Source organism: Microtus pennsylvanicus, chromosome 7, assembly GCF_037038515.1.
Source record: "Microtus pennsylvanicus isolate mMicPen1 chromosome 7, mMicPen1.hap1, whole genome shotgun sequence".
Classification (NCBI taxonomy): Eukaryota; Metazoa; Chordata; class Mammalia; order Rodentia; family Cricetidae; genus Microtus; species Microtus pennsylvanicus.
Window position 1 is genome coordinate 83,773,003 of NC_134585.1, and position 20,938 is coordinate 83,793,940.

General features: G+C 38.6%; 1 protein-coding gene across 1 annotated transcript in view; it reads left to right on the plus strand.

Annotated features, from left to right (window-relative positions):
- Bank1 (B cell scaffold protein with ankyrin repeats 1) overlaps positions 1-20,938 on the plus strand; it is a 218,011-nt gene that overhangs the window by 159,011 nt on the left and 38,062 nt on the right. Inside the window, exons 8-10 of the mRNA XM_075981274.1 lie at positions 9,191-9,269; positions 12,402-12,710; positions 19,078-19,383. Coding sequence (XP_075837389.1) covers positions 9,191-9,269; positions 12,402-12,710; positions 19,078-19,383 — 694 coding nt within the window. The remainder of the gene's footprint in view (positions 1-9,190; positions 9,270-12,401; positions 12,711-19,077; positions 19,384-20,938) is intronic.

Consider the following 20,938-nt stretch of genomic DNA (forward strand, 5'->3'; position numbering starts at 1 on the left):
TCATGTAAAATGTCGCATTATAATAGTTAACACTCTTTGGAAGAAATCAAACATACCCATAGTCAAGCTTGCATCACAATAATTTTATTAAAGCACACGAAAGTTATGTTACTGAGGCCTGCAAGACAGCAACAATTTATGAATATTTATAATTTTCCTTTTAAAAGAAGCATCCATCTAAGATCACATATAGCCATGTGATGCATGATTAAAATACACCTAAAATGAACACATGAACAAAAGCTCTACTTATTCGCCATCACGAGGACAGGCTCCTCCAGACGATTTTTCAAAAGTTGCTAATGCATTTGAATCATTCCAAAAATTTTGTGAACCAATATAGAGAAGAAATGTGAACCTTGTGTTTGAAAGTTGCATTGGTCGCTCTTGGTGTGGTGACTGTGGTTGGTGGAAACAGGTAAGGATACTGGGAAGTACTGGGGGATCCAGTGTCCAGTTTTCTACTCACGGAAAATGGACACACTCAGTTTAAACAGCCGTGCAGGAGTCCAGTGCCGCCATCACTGTTATTATAATTACTGTGATAGACAACAGTTACTACTCTGTTATTTGCAGGCAGCATCTTAATTCTTTAGGCATATGTTACACTTTAAGAATTTATGAATCACATAATTCTTTTAAGATAGGAACAATTAATCTTCCATTTAAAAGATAAATAAACCAAGGAACAAAAAGTTAAATGTTTGATGGTGACACAGAGTTCTGGGAGTAATCAAGATTTGATGGGGGAAGCTCCGCCAATCACTTTGGCTAGGGTGTGGCCGCCTGGGGCCAGGGAAGAAAACCTGGCATCCAGGTGAGCTCGCTCTCCTCTCTGCACACGGTGTTTGCTGGTTTGCTGGACCCTGGTCGTGTGAGTTTCCCCATTTTCAGTTACTAAATTATATCTGTTGTTTTGAGCTAGTCTATTTAAGTGTATCAGTCAAATACGCCGACAAAGATGGAGACTGGAATTTGACCACCAAGAGTCATGTATTCCATACAGAAAGATTCAAAACTATAACTCAGGAAGTAGACAATGATGGACTCTGGGATGTCACCAGACGTTTAGGTCTAAGAGCTGCAGCGCAGCTTCCAAGAGCAGCCCATACTGTCCTACTTCGCCTGCATGGCAGTAGCCTTCTGCTCACTGCACGATGGTCGTCATTCTCAACATGTATCAAAAATAAATATATATCTGTTCTCTAAAATGAGCCAAAACATAAGTCCTTGGTTTACCAAATTAAATTAGTTCTGAGAAAAATAACAAAACCAAAAGTCATGAACCTGGGCAGGAACTTGTCAGGATAATGATGGGTGGGCACTGATACAATTGCCAGTGGGTTGGAGGACTGTGTATATGTCCATTGAAGGACAGTATATATGTGTATGAAGCCACCAAAGCACAAAATTAATCTTAAGTTTACATAACTTGTTCCTGTCCACATTTAGACATCTCTTTGAAATCTGTGGTTCTTCTTCCTGAAAACAGTAGAATCAGCCACAGGGTCACTAATATATGTCAATGGCTGGGTCTGACTCTCACAAATCTGTTAACAGCCTCAGGTGGGACCTAGGCCAAGGCACAATGTTCAGGCCCTGTATAGTGAAGCCCAAACACATCACACACTTGGCATCATCTCTCACTTGATGTCATATGAAAGCTCATCTTTCTTTCATTGATATGCATTGCTTGTTAAAAGTAAAAGCAAAAGAAAGTAGCATCTTAATGCTAAAGTCTGACAATGTTATCATACAGGTGAAAAGCATGATAGAATCCCTGACAAAGAATGTTGGAAGTCTGCCACAGAGCATGCTGGGTATTTGACAACCCTGAAATGAAGATTTGCACATCTGTTCTGGACCAGATAGAATGAGGGAAAAAAAAGCAAAACAAACAAACAAACAACCACCCCCCCGAGATTTAGCAAAGGATCCTCAGTAGGTTTCGAGTTAGGGGAAGTGAGGACAGTACCAGAGTCACTCAAACCATGGTGGGTACTGTGTCCCAGTGATGTGGGATTTCCCTCTGTATGTTGTGATTACCATAAATGAATAAAGAAACTGTTTTGGATCTAGATTTTCTTAAATTAATTTCATGTTTTCATACTTATTTACATTCTTTAGAATATCATATTAAACAATTTTGGCCTTATCTTCCTTATGAATCAATAATGAGTCTGCTGTTTCATTGGAAGTCTGCCAATCACCCAGGATATTTATCTTATGTACTCTTTCTCGGCAGATTTGATAGATAACCTGACTCCCAGCCCCGACCCTAATGCTTCGATATGATTGGCAAGCAGGAAGAACTATACATAAATGGGATTTCCCTGAGGGTCACACACAGATACCCATTTCCTGACCCTCTGGCCAAGCCAGGCAGCCCCTTGTTCCACAAAGAGAACCTATGGTTTTTTTTGCTAGATCTTTGATTATTTTAATTATGTCATTTACTGTACACAGTGTCCTCTTTCTGTCTCTGCTTTTGAATGTTTTATGATCATAACTAGAAGTCTTAGATGCCACCAACCTGAGGTTTACTTTTTGCAAAACTCTAAGTTATGCCTTCTATGAACATTTTGGCTTGGTTTATAGAATCAGATGACTTGGCATGTTACTAAGATGACTTCCTGTGTATATACTTACTTATCTTACTGTTTGAAACCTCCAGTAAGAATACTCTCTGTATATCCTTGGGCAAGTTAGTTAACCCATTGTGCTTAATTTTTCATTCACTTAATGAGAATCATAATAGCAAACTAACTCAAAGGTACATTGAAAATTAAATATGTTAACATTGGAAATTAATTTTGTAAAGCTTATAGCATTTTCTGGTACATAGTAAATATTATTTAAGTTACTCTTAATAACTATTAATACTTAGGTTAATAACTATTAACACCTAGGTTATTTCAGCTATCATATTTACTATAAGTATTGCTTTTACTAAGATAAGTTAATATATTTTTATTTTGTCTCCATTTCTTCTTTTTTCAGTTTCTGATATTTTGGATAAGTGCTTCAATAAAGCTAACTAAAAAAATATCTTCTTTAACATTATTGTTTTTCTTTACTGACTGGACTTTGCTTATGTTGGACTGATATTGTTTCCATTTTTGTTTTAAAGGCAGTTTAATTTTCTCGTGAGTTGTAAATTTTTATAAAACTGTCCTTGGCATGGAACAGACTGTTTAACCCTGCCCGACTTTACCCTACCTTACCTTATGCTACCCTACCCTACCCAAGCCATTAAATACTTCATCCAGTCTTTGGACAGTAAGTGGTGTTCTCCATTTAAAACTAAAAGAGTCCTTCCAAAGGTCCTCAGAGGTGAAGTTGAAGGTGAGCGAGGCACAGCAGACAAGCTGATTTAAGTCTGTATTACCCTACACTATGAAGAGTGCTGCTTTCAGATTCACAAGCCTGCTAGCCGTGTTCCGGCTCCCTTAGAACTAGCTGTAATTTCTTTAGGCTGTGACTATGAAGATTAGGAATTCTTTTCTTTCACCAGTAGCTGCAACCTGTGTAGTGAATCACTCATGGCTTTAAGATGTCAAGCTGTCCCCTCTCCCCAACAAGCAAAATGCTTCGTGACAGAGTGAGGTGCTATAGGCCTTATTGTGCAACAGTTGTGAAATCTACACAGCGACCATCTTGGTGTCTTGGCAATGGACTCCACAAAGTCAAATGTTTTACAGTATTACAAGTTAAAATAAAAACTGTCAGATATCAGGACTAAAGAAAATGCTGTTTTTCTGCCAAAGTGAACTCACTGTTCTCACCGATTCTCTTCCAATTTGATTTCATATGAAAGTATTGTGGAAATAAATTTCTTTAATGACAATGCTTTTTCTTCTACCAGGAAAGGTTTCTGCTTTATATTATCTTAAATTCATTCAATTACGGAAAATGCATGTATAAGAGGTTTGTGCTATTATCAACTTATCAGTGTATTTTGCTACAATCTGTGGTTCCTTTGGGTGCATCAAGTATGTTTCTTGTGCAGAAGTAATGTTCCTTGAAGAGAAAATCTGAGCATACATGTCGCCAGTGTGTTCATCTGAGCATACATGCCGCCAGTGCTCTCATTAGAATGCAATAGGATAGCAACGCCTGTGGGCAACAGATGTGAATGGAGCTTGACAGCTGAGATGGAGTGGTTACAGTGAGTTTAATAAAAATATTAATCAGAGATATATATGATATCTCTCAAAGAATTTTTTTTCTTTTTCTTCCTAGTGAAACACTTCATTACTACCAAATATAGCGTGAACACAGAAACCAGGAATGTTCTTAGCTTCGCAACACATCCTCAATAATAAATGTTTTACTTTTCCTTGCTTCGTCTCCCATCTTTCAAATATTGTAATCAATAGGAACCAACGGTCCTTATTTGGAAACTGAGATTATCTCAGGCACATGAATACTGAGAATAGATTCGCAGCAACATACGCTTTAAGGATTGTTCTGTCTAATTTGTCAAATAACACTTATTTGTTCATAGTAATAGTATAAAATTAAACAGTCCTTTGTTTCACTCATCAAATAACACTTATTATCTAACAACTGAAGAGTATAATTTTTGTAGGAAATTGCTAAGTGTCTAACTGGCATTTTATGTTTGTGTCTGGCTTGAATTCAGAAACCGCTCTTACCTCTTATTTGAGATAAACGGAGTGTCCTTCCACTGTAAGGATGGCAATGTAGCTTTTATTGCTCTGCTGTTTTGACCGCTTGCTTCTTTGACCCAGACTCAAATTATTAAAGACTCAGAAACAGCAGACAATGAGTTTTTGAAAATTGTCAACACAAATATAAACCTGGCCCTTTGCTTTCACTAACTTCAGTCTGCCAGCTTGAAGGCATATAAGTCTGTCTACAACCTGCCTTCTACTTGGTGTTCCTTTGCATTATATAATTTTTAATCTCAATTTGATTACAGTATTCAAAATGAGTTGATGATTTATACCCTTGTCATGGTGGTGCCTTGTGTGTCCTCTGCTGACCTTTATTAACTAGATTATTATAAATTATTAAATTTGAAGCTAAAACCAATGTCTAGACTTTGGAGTACTCAGTAGTGAACTTTGTGCTACTGTCTGGTACACGCTCCTGTTTTTGCCTTGAATATTAGAACAGCCTATATTCTGGGTGTGGCAACTATAGATGCACATGCTTAGTCAAGGTCTTTTCATAACCTCCTCACCGCTCTCATATAGACTCTGTGCCCCAACTATGCCAACATCTGTCCCTTCTCTTTACATTCCTGTTATTAAATGCCTTATTGGTGGCCTGGGCTGCACCTTCCCTCATTTTGTGCTGGAAGAAGAGAAGTTAATTTAAAACTAACCTAAAAATTATCTGTAACATAAGCATTGTAAACTACCTTGTAGGATACTTTACATTGTTTACTACCTTGTAGGATGCTTTACATTGTTTACTACCTTGTAGGTAGTAAACAATGTAAAGCATTGTTTACTACCTTGTAGGTAGTAAACAATGTAAAGCATTGTTTACTACCTTATAGGATACTTTGAGATTCCTTCAGCCTCCACCCTCCTGGCCTCCAGCTCCTTCATAACTTTACAAAGGAAGCTGTGCAGGATGGAATCTCACCAGATATGAATGCATAACCTACACACCCTGGCCATTTGCCCTGCTTAATACCTATGAGGATAAAGAGGTTCAATAATGAACCTACGATAATATTTGTGCTATGATTCCCTATACCTAAATAGGGTATAACTTAAAAAGATTGTTAGCTAGGAAAAGGTGTCTGTTTTTAATCTTTTGTAATTTGGGGCCCTTTGGCTTTATTCTTTCTTTATTCTCTAGTTTGAATACCACTGGCCTTTGTTCAACTTTGTAACTGAATATAAATGTTTATGTAAACAGAGCTATGTGAAAAATATAGTAACATAAAATTTAATTCTATTTAATTTAGCGTGAAACAACACTCTAAAATAATATATATAGCAATTGCAGAGTTTTCTGTTTATCAGGTTTTATTCTAAGTCCTTGATGTCAGCTGTATTTTCCAGTAACTCTATAGGGAGAGATACACTGAAGCTCTCTTGGTATCTAGAGAGGCCAAACCAGAAAGGAATTAGCTGAGCTGATGCAAGTACGAATGGAGAGGAAAATCTGAATCCACATCTATCTGATGACTTTCCTTGTCTCAGAACTCATGGCCCATGGAATCTGTGCATGGTCAAAAGGGTGCCGATTAAAAAGACATTCTGGCAATGAGCAGCACCTGCCTACACCACGCTGAAGCTAACCTTCAGTAAACAAGTGCTGCCTCCGGGCGTCCTATCACAATTTACATCTTTTAAAAAACCATCATCTGCTGTTTTGATCCTGTGGCTTTTCTCTTTGCCTCATTTTCTTATGGGCCACACTGTTTTGCTTTTGCTCTTCTTCACTAGAACACCCACCTTCATTCTTCCACCAATTCCCACCAGTTCCTTCATCCATTAGGTCAGTAAACATCCATGAACTGCTACCACTAGATTCAGGATGAGTCTCACAAGCCTTTCTCATCCTTCACAACCCAGTCCTAGCTATGATTTCACTAGGCATTTCATATGGAAATCTTGAATTAAGCAAAATACAAAATTATAATTTCTTGGTATATTTTCCATTGATTTTTTTTCCCAAGCTAAATATTCAGCAGCTTAGGGGAATGTTATGTCATCTCAGCCTGTCTACTTAAAAACTTGCCATGTATTATAGCATCATACATAGGGAAGATCCGCAAGAAATGTCCACTGCCTGATTGATCCATGCTGGTGATGACAACCATGCTCAAACATGTCCCTCACAGATGGTGTGTGAGGACCTTCTGGCTGGATCTGTTGAGTAGTTTGGGTAAAGTCCCTGAGCCAGAGACTTCTCTTTCTGTAAGATGTTTCAGCTCAGTCCTGAGCATCATTCTGAAATCAGAAATGCTTAATAAAGAATGGTTCTCTTTCTAGTTTGGATTTTTGACTGTGTGATTACATTTTCCTTGTTTCTCTTTCTTGTACTTTTTCACTAAAGCCCTTCTGCCCACTGCTTCCTACACATCTAGCTTCATCTCAAAAAAAATGTCGACACAGCTCAGGGTTTTTATTCACTGTTCAGAAGTCTGTAGTACGAAATTTATCTGTTTAATTTCATGGCCAGTTTATCATCTTATATTTTGGAAAGGAATGAGGCATTAGTTGGACAAGTATATTTTATAATCAGTGTTCAGTAGCCTGTATCTAACTGCTCTTCTGAAATCTTTAAAGCACAATTTTGACTCTGTGCTTGCAGTTCAGTTCTGTGAGGCAAATTTGTCAGTTACGTCTTACTGATCAAGTCAGAAGCTTATTTGTCCTCTGCAAAACTAGTCTGTTTTCAGAGATTGGAAGATTCTATACTTAATGCTCATGTATCCACTCCAAATATATTTTCAAGTGTTCCTACGTCCAGTACAAAGGATATTTAAGCTAAGCATGTTCTCTAAGACCTCCAGCTTAGTTCTAGATTGCATTGAAAAACGTGGTGTTAATCCGTGTCCACATCTCTGAAGGATTTTTAAAAAAAGGCTTTAGCCTGAGGACTGGCCATCAGTTATTGAGGGTTAGAAATTTTCAGGGTCGTATTTGACTCCTTCCCTCCGGCCTTTAACATCATAGTTTTTAAACATCCTGTTTGCACCATCTCTGTAGTCCTTGCGCCTATAACCCTCCCCCTCTCGTCAATAGCTTATATTTTGAAAACCAAATTCTGAGTATAGTGACCCCCTGACTCTCTGTCCCATTGTTTCTGAAAAGAAGCCTTGTACATGATGCATTCCACTCTCTCTCACAGTGAACTTCTTAAGATGCTTTGTGCTAATGATTCCACACAACCATTATATTTCTCCTCACCTGGGTCACCAACAACTCTCCTTGAAAGTCAGAAAAACTGGCTTCAAAGCATTTCTTTTGAAGTTTTGTGAAGCATTTAACTTCGTGATACATTTGAAACCCTCTCTTCTGATTTTCCTATTGGGTATTTGGATGTTTCCTTTCACCTGCCCTTCCATCCTCCATCTACAATACCTAGAGTGTAGCTCCAGGAGGTTTGGAGAGTCTCTAGATGACCCATTATTGGTAGAAGTGGGGTATTGAAATCAACCATCACTGTGTTGGAGCCAACTGTAATTCTCTATTTTATCTGTGATGATTTATTAAAATAAAAAAGTAGTGTCTCTTGTTTCCCTTTATCTTCTAGCAACAATGAATAATTTTGACTTTATTTTTTAACTTTCTTTTTTAATAACACTATATTACTATATAGAAACTCGACTAAACGTTTAACAAATGTATGGATAAAGTCAGACTTAGAAAAAAAAGCTCTGCTTTCTTAAAATTATTTATAAGGAGGAAAATCTATCAAGTCCATATTACTATACTCATTAAGTACTCACTACATGGTAGAGATGTGTTGACTTATATTCTTTTGATTTGACCTTCAGAAAATGAGGGGCAGATCTTTAAATAAGCCATTTGAAGCTTGCATTCAAAACGTGTGGTCCCTGTTAAATACAGTCACAGGGCATCCTTTTCTCTGTGCGTTTTTTCAAACACAGTTTCTGTCACTTTGCTTTTTCTAAGAGGAACAGAATGTTCCACAATTTTAAGGAGCTCTGTCTACTCAGAGAGCTTAAACAGAACTAGCTCTTCCAGAGATAAATATACTTTGTTCTCACTCAGTAAGTCTGTCTTCTACATAGTATGACCTGGGGTATAAATCAGTGGTTAATGTAGCATGTGGGAGGCCTGGGTTCAAGATCCACCATTGCTAATAAGTTAATAAGTAAACAAATACTAGAACCAACTTCAAAAGGACAAATAAATAGAAATAAATGAGCTTTTTTCTTCCTTATAAACACATGGCATAAACATCTTTAAAATATGATTACTTTCATTATATTACAATATACCTGATATAATTAATCTTTTCAATATTATATTTCTTTTTTTAAAATCAACTCAGTATTCATGATGGATGGCTTTCTCGCTTTTGTTTTGAATGCCATGCATTGAACACATGTCGAAGGTTATAACCAAAGTTGGTAATAAAGAAGAATTAAGTATTTAATGAAACTTTAAAAGTATTTTCCCTGTAGGTATGGTTAATGTACATTATTAAAAAGTACCTTCTTTCCTTTCAGATCCAAAACATTAACAGAAATAATGAGCAAGAAAATGACTATGAAGAGGATGTTGCCTCATTTTCAACACATTCTCCCTGTAAGTTTTCCTCCACTCCATGAATACATACATGTTTTATAATATGGTGTATGAAACCTAAAAACAAGGCTGTTCAGAAAATGTGGGAAGGTATTTCATCAATCAATGGATTTTTAAATAATATTATAGTAAAGATGTTTTACCTACATATGCTAATTTAAACACCTTTCACAAGGTCAGGATTTAATGATCAAATATGAGTGTACGAGTTTTCTTACCCTTAAAAATTATGTAAGTCCATTTGATATTCCTTTCTGGGTATTTGAAAACTGTGTTCCCAAATTTGTTTTTCAAGACATAATCACATTCTTGGTGCAGCTGAGTTTCTCAGCTGTAAAGTGGGAAGCTAAGGCAAGGCTGTTTCTAAGATTCTCCATGCCACAGCACATATAATCCTATGTCTAACACCTGAAGACAAATTCAGTATCATAAATGTTCAGGCCAGGTCTCTTTAGCATGCAGCAGTTTGCTTAACCACCTCTACCAGTGATTATGATGGGCATCTCACCCTTCAATCCGGAAAACGCTGATTACTGCTGTCCTCCGTGTCTCCACCTGCTGACTTCCTCCCCAGCCAGTGGAAATGCCTTTTCAAGTTAGTTCTAAATTCTTGAAGTTACCCTGGACTTGTGTTCTTTTTCTGCCACTATACAGCCACCCCACTATAATACTACTGATTGCACCTTCAAAATATTGCCATCCTTCAACCCGCTGTCACTGCTCAGTGTTATTTGTCCTAGAGAGAGGGAGGATGAGCATGCCTCTGCCCAGGGTTTGCACAGTTTCGGCTCCCTCCACATGCCCTTCCTCCCCTCACTATCATCGCTCCCTCCCTTACTTCATGCACACACCATAAGCCCTGTTTTAACAATTTTTTCATTTCCCTTTGCCTGTACCTTTCTCCACTGTGCTCAGTATCATTCAGCATCATATTTCATTTATCTGGTTCTTCATCCATGGCCATTCACTTAAAATACTTGTTTGGGGAGATTAGGATTGTTTTGTTCACGTCCATATGGCCTAGAAGCAGTACATGATCAATGCTCAGCTATACACGACTGGCCACAAGCTTTTCAAGTGACAGGCTAATGGACAAACTAGACAAAATTCAATGCAAAGCTTACCAAAGTATACTTTGATGAAATCCTTAAAACATTATCATAAAACACACATGAATACTACATATTAATGAGTTGGTTAAAAGGGCTATAGGTTATATATTTTATCATCTTAATAATCAAAGGCTATGATTCAGGTCATTTTTAATACTGACCATACATGTATCATGATATTCCACCCTCTGAAGAACTGCCAGTAACAAGAGAACATTATCACAGTCTCTTGTAAAGAAAAATCTCATCTCTACAGCTGAAACTGAACTCTCTCAGCTATGAAACCATGACTGGGCTCAGCCATCAGTTTTCATGGGGTTGGCGGAGGTTGGGGCACCCCAGTCAGCATCACAATAATGACGGAGCATGCTGAACCCTCTGCCTACTAACCCTAACTTGCCAGGGCTGGCTACATCTGCCAAGGCCCTGGAATGTCTGTTCCTTGTAGGTGTCAAGAAACACTGATTCTAGAACTAAAGTGCTGGCGTGCAATTTCCTGCACTTGGCTGTAGTTCTGGGCTGATGACTGATTTTCTTGGATGAAATGGTCAAGCATCTCCAGGTCCTTACGGCTGAGCAATAGTTCCCTTCCAGTCATTCCGTCATCTACTCCATGAGCATTTGCAGGGATCTTTTTGGGGTCAGTGTTTAGGTGTTAGGAATAGAAGACTGAATGAGACCTCTGAAGAAAAATCACACACAAACAACACAGTATACACATATACTCCCCCAAACACCTACATACACCATGCACACAACACACCACACACTTATACTCCCCTACATACATATGCCACACATACATACAGTATATAACATACACACCACACCTATCACACACACACACACGTCATGCACATACACCCCCACACATACACCTACATGCACCACCTATACACACATACATTACACACACACAAAATACCACATATACCACACATACATCACACACACGCACACCAGGTACACAGCACACACATAATACTCCCACATACACCCCATACACCCCACAACACACACACACACTCCACACAAACACCACACATACATAATACACACACATCCCAGAAGTCTGCTTGCTGTTCCCAGACTAGTATTTCTAGAATCTAAGTTCAGTTCCAGAAGTAAAAACTGAGCTTTCTGCTGCTTCGTGTGAAAGAAGATTGTCCAGGGTGCCATTGTACACGTTCTTTTCCACAGAACTAATTCCTCTCACACTGCTGGAAGTTTGCTATGGTGCAACTTCATTTTTCCCAACAACAAACAACAAATGCCTTCTTCCCCCACACTGTTTCATAGAATATTTAAAGCTATATTTTAGCTTAACCAAATTTAAAAATAATTCTTTTTCATTGGAAATGATAAGACACATTCCAACGTCTCTTTGAAAGATCAGAAAGATTATGTCCTTCATTTTCACTTTTAAAAAGAAAACATTGTGTAAATTGTTTTATGGATGTGAAGTTATTGCAGCTTGATGTTGTGGTGATATTCCTGGGTTGTTAGAGTATTATTCTTAGACTAGAGGGACATTGACTCAATTATGTTGATATTGACTCATTATCAAAAATTTCAGAACAGAATATACTTTATCATTAGATATGCTTTCTCCAGAATAAAAAGACGTTTCACCAAAAAACAATTTCAGAAATTAATGAAGTACCCATAATAATGTATGGTTGTTACTTATACAAATTATTTAAAATGCCTATTACCAGCACTAAGTAGTATTATAATATTTATTATTATATTACTGTTATATGTGTATTTTCATGGAGATGAGAAGTAGAGGCACAAATTCCGTTTCAACAGTTTCTCTACAGTTAAAGATCACTGTCTCTGTGACTGTTGTGTGTTCGTGATACAAGATGAGCTGGGGCATTGAGGTGAATTGTGAAGCTGAGCTATGCACTGGGCATCTTTTTACTATACAGCAGGTTACAAAAGTGTGTCAACTGTGTTACAATTTTCTGTGAGACTTTGGGTCTAAGTGAAGGTTCTCAATCTTCATCTTAAATAGCTACGCCGTCCCCAGCATTTCATCACGAACTCTGCAAGACACACAGACAGAGCATGGATGGATCTGAGGAACCTGAAAGGGCAGGGGACACAAAGGAGGAAGAACCAAGCGCCAAGGCAAGACCCAGCCTGCCAGAGGTCGATGGTGTAAGCTCTGAGAATCAGTATGATGATTTGTATGTGTTCATCCCTGGAATTGACTCCGACAGCAACTCCCAAGAGCCTGTTCCATATTGCAGACCGCCTCTGCCCCCACCCCGACCGGGGACTGCTGCCTCACAATTGGAAAGACCTCATTTCACCTCACAAGGTAAGTTCGTAGGTAGCAATGCAAAGAAGCAATTTGTTCCAAGGCTTCTGCCCAACAGATGGTACAACGTGGACTCTGTGGAGACATGATCCGATTCCAAAACCAAGGGTGACGCTCGGATCCAGCTGAAGCTAAGGGAAGAAAAGTAAAGATAATCTCCTTACGCCTTCTCTCAATCACTTCTCCCCCCCAAAATAAAATGAATGCCCTTGCAACGCTTCGGGAATATAAATATGGTAACTAATGATACTAAAATAAGCATAATAGTTTGGAAAGAAGCTGTCGTGATGCACGTAAAAGGAACGTGGTACATTCTGTGGAAGAGTTCAGTGTTCTAGCCAGAAGGAAGGCTGTTAGGGGCATTTTAGACATGAGCATGGGCGCTTCACTCACCTGGTGGCTGGGTTTCCTGGCTGCTAGATCTCCTAGGATTTCTCCTTGGAAATCTCCATAGCCTAAAATCTCTCAGCTCCAAGGTCATTCAGCACCATCACCCACTTTATTCACGAATTTCGGGCTTAACCTCTCGAGTTATACACTGTTCTCACAAAGAAAATTTCATAAGACTAAAATACCACTGTTTTTATTATATGCTATAAATAACCTTCTAGGATCTGAGCACTAAAATATGTTATCAAATGTATGAGCACTGCTTGAAAGCGTGGAGTGATGGTTCGGCAGTTTAAGAGCACTAGCTGTCCTTGAAGAGGACCCAGGTTCAATTCCCAGAACCTACGGGATGACTCACAACTGTCTGTAACTCTATTCCAAGGGTTCTGTCCCCCTCTTCTGGCCTCTTTGGGCTCTACATACACTTAGTACACATGCAGACATACAAATACTCATACACATGAAATAAAAATATAAGTGAATTTTGAAACCATAAAGTTCAGCACTACTGCCCTCCAAGAGCCTGTCTCTGGGAAGGCTCATGTTTATCAGCATAAGCTCTGCTCAGGTTCTACACTACATTAGAAAAGCAAACCTGGGAGATATTTCTCTGGCTTTTCCAACCTGCATTCTTTGCTCACCTTTTCAGGAACCCTTGGGAGGGTGGAGTTAGCACATAAAAATCTGTGGCAGAAGAAAACAGGCTAGCAGTAGACTGGCTGCAAAATTCTACTGCATTTTTCATATTTGAAAAATTTAAATAATAAAAATGAAAATACTATCTTGGGTCATCATAATCTTATAACGTAAGTCTTCATATACAATATGTTAGCTAAGAAACCTATGCCACTGTTTCATAAGTTTACCAGATACCTATAGCCAAAATTATAATCTTGGCTAACATATCTCCTGAAAAGTACCACATGTAAGAGGCAAAGACCTATTCCAAAAAAACCGCATTGCTTTAACTTAAAAAAACAAACACATTTGTTTTCTTTAATATTTTCATATTTTGTATATATACAATGCAAAGTAAAGGGTTTCATAATAATATACACATTATATAATTATTTTCATCATATTTATTCCCCACACATTCTTGTCTCCTCACTGGTCCCCTTCCTCTTGCCAATTGATCTCCTTTTACTTTCATATTTTTTAATTCATCTTTTCACCCATCGCAATGAAAAGTGAGTAGAAAAGAAAATGGCACTGTTAAGATATTTTTATAAATTTTCAGGTTTTAATTTTATTTTTTATATCTATTGACTTTTTACTTTATGTGTATGAATGTTTGGTTGGCCTAAACAAACGTATTTGTGCTATGGCATGCCTGTTGGAACCCATAGGACAAGTGTTAAAGATGGCTGTAAGCCAGTATATGGGTTCTGGTACTCAAATCCAGGTCCTCTGCAATAGCAACAAGTACTCTTAGCCAGTGAGCCGATTTGTAAGAAAATAGGCATCAAATTCGAAGAGTGAGACTTACAGACATATTCATTAAATAGAGTCTTAATTTACATCACCAGGAAGCATCTTCTCACCTCCCCAACAGTCACAAGATTGAATTATCATTGTGACCCTTCTGCCACTCAGACACAAGAGCAGAGAGTCTAGAATTAGAATATGCTGCATCCTTCCAGGGTTCTTCTCTTTTCTATACACATGTGCCCCATTATTTCACCAGTTGGAGTGATGCACTCACAGGAGTTAAATGAATCAATTGTTCTTAAATATACAAGCTGGGGTGAGAAAACTCAGACCCCACTCCTTAAAGCCAAGCACAGTCTGATGCTTTAGAGGATAAGAAGTAAAATGTATAATTTCTAGTGTGAGCCCAACTTTAGAGAGAGTTGGAAAGAGAGGTGGGTGGGGAACAGCTCAGGAAATGGGTTCACAAAAGTGAGAGAGTTGGCACATTTTACTGCAAATGAAGTTCTGAGAAAGTCTTTCCCACACACTTAATCGGGTTTCACCCAGAGGCTGTCAGGGAAACACAAGTCATGAAGTTGAACTCTCAAAGCCATGTTATTCATGCGGAAAGAGGAAATTTTCAATGATTTCAAAGCTGTGCCAAACATATAGGAAATGAACAGTTCCTGGGTTAAATGAATCAGAAAAATATAGTTTGAGATGCTTTGGAAGAATGTCAGGGTCACCCCTCTCAGAACTACCAAAAGCAATTACTGAATATTTTTATAAAAAATACTCTTTCATGTAGTTCTATCAGCTGTATTTCCCCTGAGTGTCTAAGTTTCTCCACTAAAATCCCAACTGCATTAATTATTATCAGATGCAAACTATCCAACAGAAGCAAATTGACAATGAAAGAGTAAACAGTAATATCCAAAGTCAAAGACCTTCTCATCGGCCTTATCGGGAGCCACAGGTTATTTTAAACTTATTAATCAGAGCATTTAATATGCTTGTCTACTTCAACAAAATACTGGCAAACCGAATCCAAGAACACATTAGAAAAATTATCCATTATGATCAAGTAGGCTTCATCCCAGAGATGCAGGGCTGGTTCAACATACGAAAATCTATCAATGTAATCCACCATATAAATAAACTGAAAGAAAAAAATCATATGATCATTTCATTAGATGCTGAAAAAGCATTCGACAAAATTCAACACCCCTTTATGATAAAGGTCTTGGAGAGATTAGGGATACAAGGATCCTACCTAAATATAATAAAAGCTATTTACAGCAAGCCAACAGCTAACATTAAATTGAATGGAGAAAAACTCATAGCCATCCCATTGAAATCAGGAACACGACAAGGATGTCCACTCTCTCCATACCTCTTCAATATAGTGCTTGAAGTTCTAGCAATAGCAATAAGACAACATAAGGAGATCAAGGGGATTTGTATTGGAAAGGAAGAAGTTAAGCTTTCGTTATTTGCAGATGATATGATAGTATACATAAGTGACCCCAAAAATTCTACCAAAGAACTCCTACAGCTGATAAACACCTTTAGTAATGTGGCAGGATACAAGATCAACTCCAAAAAATCAGTTGCCTTCCTTTACACTAAGGATAAGGAAGCAGAGAGGGAAATCAGAGAAGCATCACCTTTCACGATAGCCACAAATAGCATAAAATATCTTGGGGTAACCCTGACCAAGGAAGTGAAAGACCTATTTGACAAGAACTATAAGTCTTTGAAGAAAGAAATTGAAGAAGACACCAGAAAATGGAAGGACCTCCCTTGCTCTTGGATTGGGAGGATCAACATAGTAAAAATGGCAATTCTACCAAAAGCAATCTATAGATTCAATACAATCCCCATCAAAATTCTTCACAGATCTGGAGAAGACAATAATCAACTTTATATGGAAGAACAAAAAACCCAGGATAGCCAGAACAATCTTATACAATAAAGGATTGTCTGGAGGCATTACCATCCCTGACTTCAAACTCTATTATAGAGCTACAGTTTTGAAAACAGCCTGGTATTGGCATAAAAACAGAGAAGTCGACCAATGGAATCGAATAGAAAACCCTGACTTTAACCCACAAACCTATGAGCACCTGATTTTCGATAAAGGAGCTAAAAGTATACAATGGAAAAAAGACAGCATTTTCAACAAATTGTGCTGGCAAAACTGGATGTCAATCTGTAAAAGAATGAAAATAGATCCATATCTATCACCATGCACAAAACTCAAGTCCAAATGGATTAAAGACCTCAATATCAGTCCGAACACACTGAATATGATAGAAGAGGAAGTGGGAAGTACTCTACAGCACATGGGCACAGGAGACCACTTCCTACGTATAACCCCAGCAGCACAGACACTAAGGGCATCATTGAATAAATGGGACCTCCTGAGGCTGAGAAGCTTCTGTAAAGCAAAGGACACTGTCACTAAGACAAAAAGGCAACCCACTTACTGGGAGAAGATTTTCACCAACCCCGCAACTGACAAAGGTCTGATCTCCAAAATATATAAAGAACTCAAGAAACTAGACCGTAAAAGGCTAATCAATCCAATTATAAAATGGGGCACTGAGCTGAACAGAGAATTCTCAACAGAAGAACTTCAAATGGCCAAAAGACACTTAAGGTCATGCTCAACTTCCCTAGCGATCAGGGAAATGCAAATCAAGACAACTTTAAGATACCATCTTACACCTGTCAGAATGGCTAAAATAAAAAACACCAATGATAGCCTTTGCTGGAGAGGTTGTGGAGAAAGGAGTACACTCACCCATTGCTGGTGGGAATGCAAACTTGTGCAACCACTCTGGAAAGCAGTGTTTCGGTTTCTCAGGAAATTCGGAATCAACCTACTCCTGGATCCAGCAATACCACTCTTGGGAATATACCCAAGAGAGGCCCTATCATACAACAAAAGTATATGCACAACTATGTTCATGGCAGCATTGTTTGTAATAGCCAGAACCTGGAAACAACCTAGATGCCCTTCAACGGAAGAATGGATGAAGAAAGTATGGAATGTATACATATTAGAGTACTACTCAGCAGTAAAAAACAAGGACTTCTTGAATTTTGCATACAAATGGATAGAAATAGAAAACACTATCCTGAGTGAGGTAAGCCAGACCCAAAAAGAGGAACATGGGATGTACTCACTCATATTTGGTTTCTAGCCATAAATAAAGGACATTGAGCTTATAATGCATGTTCCTAGAGAAGCTAAATAAGAAGGTGAACCCAAAGACAAACACATAGGCATCCTCATGAATATTAACCTTCATCAGGTGATGATAGGAGACAGAGACAGAGGAGCACGGGACAGAAATCTCAAGGTCCAAATCAGGAGCAGAAGGAGACGGAGCACGAGCAAGGAACTCAGGACCGCGAGGGGCGCACCCACACACAGAGACAATGGGGATGTTCTACTGGGAACTCAACAAGGCCAGCTGGCCTGGTTCTGAAAAAGCATGGGATAAATCCGGACTAGCTGAACATAGAGGACAATGAGGAATACTGAGAACTCAAGAACAATCACAGTGGGTTTTTGATCCTACTGCACGTACTGGCTTTGGGGGAGCCTAGGCAGTTTGGATGCTCACCTTAGGAGACCTGGATAGAGGTGGGCGGTCCTTGGGCTTCCCACAGGTCAGGGAACCCTGATTGCTCTTAGAGCAGTTGAGGGAGGGTGACTTGATCGGGGGAGGGGGAGGGAAATGGGAGGCGGTTGCGGGGAGAAGGCAGAAATCCTTAATAAATAAATAAATTTAAAAAAACATATGCTTGTCTGCTTAACAACTGCCATGAAGATGTCTTAGCACATTCTTACACAGCAGGAAATATTTTTCTGACTATGGATCTCTAAAAGATTCTGCATCTGTGACTGAATTCTAACCACACAACTAATCCTGAAGGCAGTGATTGCCCACACTGTTACCCCAAGGCCTCCAGTTTGGTGTCGTGTTTAAGTGAGTTCTTATTCCCCTGGGATAACCACGACTTGCGCCTTTGAAAAAGTCAGTATACCACAGCAGAGAAACACTTGCCAGGACAGAAAGTGGAAGTATGTATGACTGGTGCCTCATGTTATTTTCTGAGAACTCAAATTTTTGGTGAAATATTCAGTACAAGCAACAGAAAGGGAAGATGTCTTACTAGGGAAGAACATGTCCTAGTTTCATGGTTAAAAACACCCCTTTTGGAGCTTGAAATATAGATTTTCAATTTTCTGATATACCATTTTTTGATATCAAATATGTACCTAAAGTAAAGTTTGAGAGATCATATTTTTTGAAAACATATATTAAAGTCTTTGCTTCGCAGAACTAGTGACTCCAAGCTGTGTAAGGGGATCAAATGACTGACTTTTCCTTTCAAATTTGATAGCAATGATAGGCATTTTACCAGAGACAGGCCTTTTTTCATGTTGTTTCAATGACATTTGAGTAAATTGATTTGAGAAACAGGAAATAAAAAAGCAAGACTATTGCATAAAATATAAGACCAACCCCTTAAATGTTTTTTTAAGCAGGAAAAATGGTGGAAAACCATATGGAAAGAAGTCAGAACTGGTGTTACCTCAGCACAAGACAAGAGGCGAGAGAGGAGCCCAGCAGAGAAGAAAAGAAAGAGGATGAAGCACAGAACGAAGAGGAGGAGGAAAACCCGTATACGTTTGCTGAGACCGATGACAATGAGTATGATCTAATACTGGCCAGCAAGAGTGTAAAGAAAAGAACTGGAAACCGGTCTTTCATTGTAAACAGGCCTCCTGCTCCCACCCCGCGGCCCACTCACGTCCCTATCAAAGAAGAAACAACACCTTACATAGCTCAAGGTAATGGTTCAATATCTCAAGATTTTTTTTCAACTTTCAAATTTTGTGTGTATGGATGTTTTACCTGTATGCATATCTATGTACAGTGTGCACGCCTGGTACCCAGAGGCCAGAAAAGGGCATTGGATGTCCTGGAAACAGGATTACAGAGAATTATAAGCTACTGTGTGGGTGCTGGTACTTGATCCTAGGTTCTTTAAAAAAAGCCACCAGTAATTTTAACCATGTTCCCAGCCTCTATTTCTTCAATGTTTTCTAATCCATGGCTTATGGGAGAAATTTGGGTTGACGGATGAGGTAGAAAGTGGAGAAATTAGTGCTTTAAAATCCTAAAGGCTGTAAGCATCTTTTCAAGTCACAGATGAGTTACATTGGCCCAATTTTTATTATGGCATTTTATTAATTAATTCTAAGAATTTCATACGTGTATACAAAATTGTATTTACCCCCACTGCTTCCAGATCCACTTTCCTCCTCCCAACTTTCAAACTATTTTTCTTAATAATAATCTATGTTGTCCAATTTACGCTGCCTACATATCCAAGGGAGTGGAACCAACAACTGGAAGATACCAAGTGCCATACACTTATAGAAAACTGAGTCTTCCATTCCTAAAATCCATTGAGTGCCAGTGATTCCTTATTTAGGTGTGGGGTCTTCTGAGTCCTTCTTCCTTCCATGCTAGCATTTTGACTGATGAGATGTTGTACAGGTCTTGCTCATGGGTGCAGCAGTCTTGTCCTGCCCAGAAGATCCTGGTTTTCCCCAGTTTTCTTGCTCTTACAATCTTTCTCTTTCTTCTCCACAATGGCTCCTGAACGTTGGAGATACAGAGGTGACATACCTGTCCCTTTTGTGGCTGAGCACTCCACAGTCAACTAGTCTCTGCCTGTTGACCAGTTGTGAGTTTCTGTGTTAGCTATGCCATTCATTACACATAGAAACGCCTCTGATTAGGAATGAGAGCTAATCTGTGAATTGAGATCATATAATCTCATTGAGATCATAGAGGGCAGCTTGATATTATGTCCATTTAGCAAAATAACAATAAAAGTAGGTTCACACATAGGCCCTAGTTCCTGGGCAGATTTAAAGTAACAAGGTAAACATTTCCTCCTTCTTACCTAGTTCTACAAAAGTCAATTAGAGTGAGAAAAAGAGAATAGGAAATGTGGGTCATCTATTCAGAATGAGCAGTTGGTGGCTGAAGCTATAGCTTATTATGCAAGCACAAGGGCCTGAGTTCAAATCCCCAGGAAAAAATCAGGCATTGGTATACATGCCCAGAACCCCAAGATTAGGAGGTTTTTACCACATCGTTCCTAGTCCTCCCACTCAAGCAGATCTACTAAGTGGAATGTCCATCATTTTCCAGAAGGTCATCCATTCCACTATCCATTTATCAGAAGAACATCAATTTGCACCATTCTTGATAGCTGCTAGACAGAGTGGCAGAAGGCTGTTGGCACACCTATAGTGTAATATAGCCAAAGAATAAGCTGTAAGATAGAGAACTGAAGAAAACAGAATAAAGGATCCAAGTACATCATTTCAG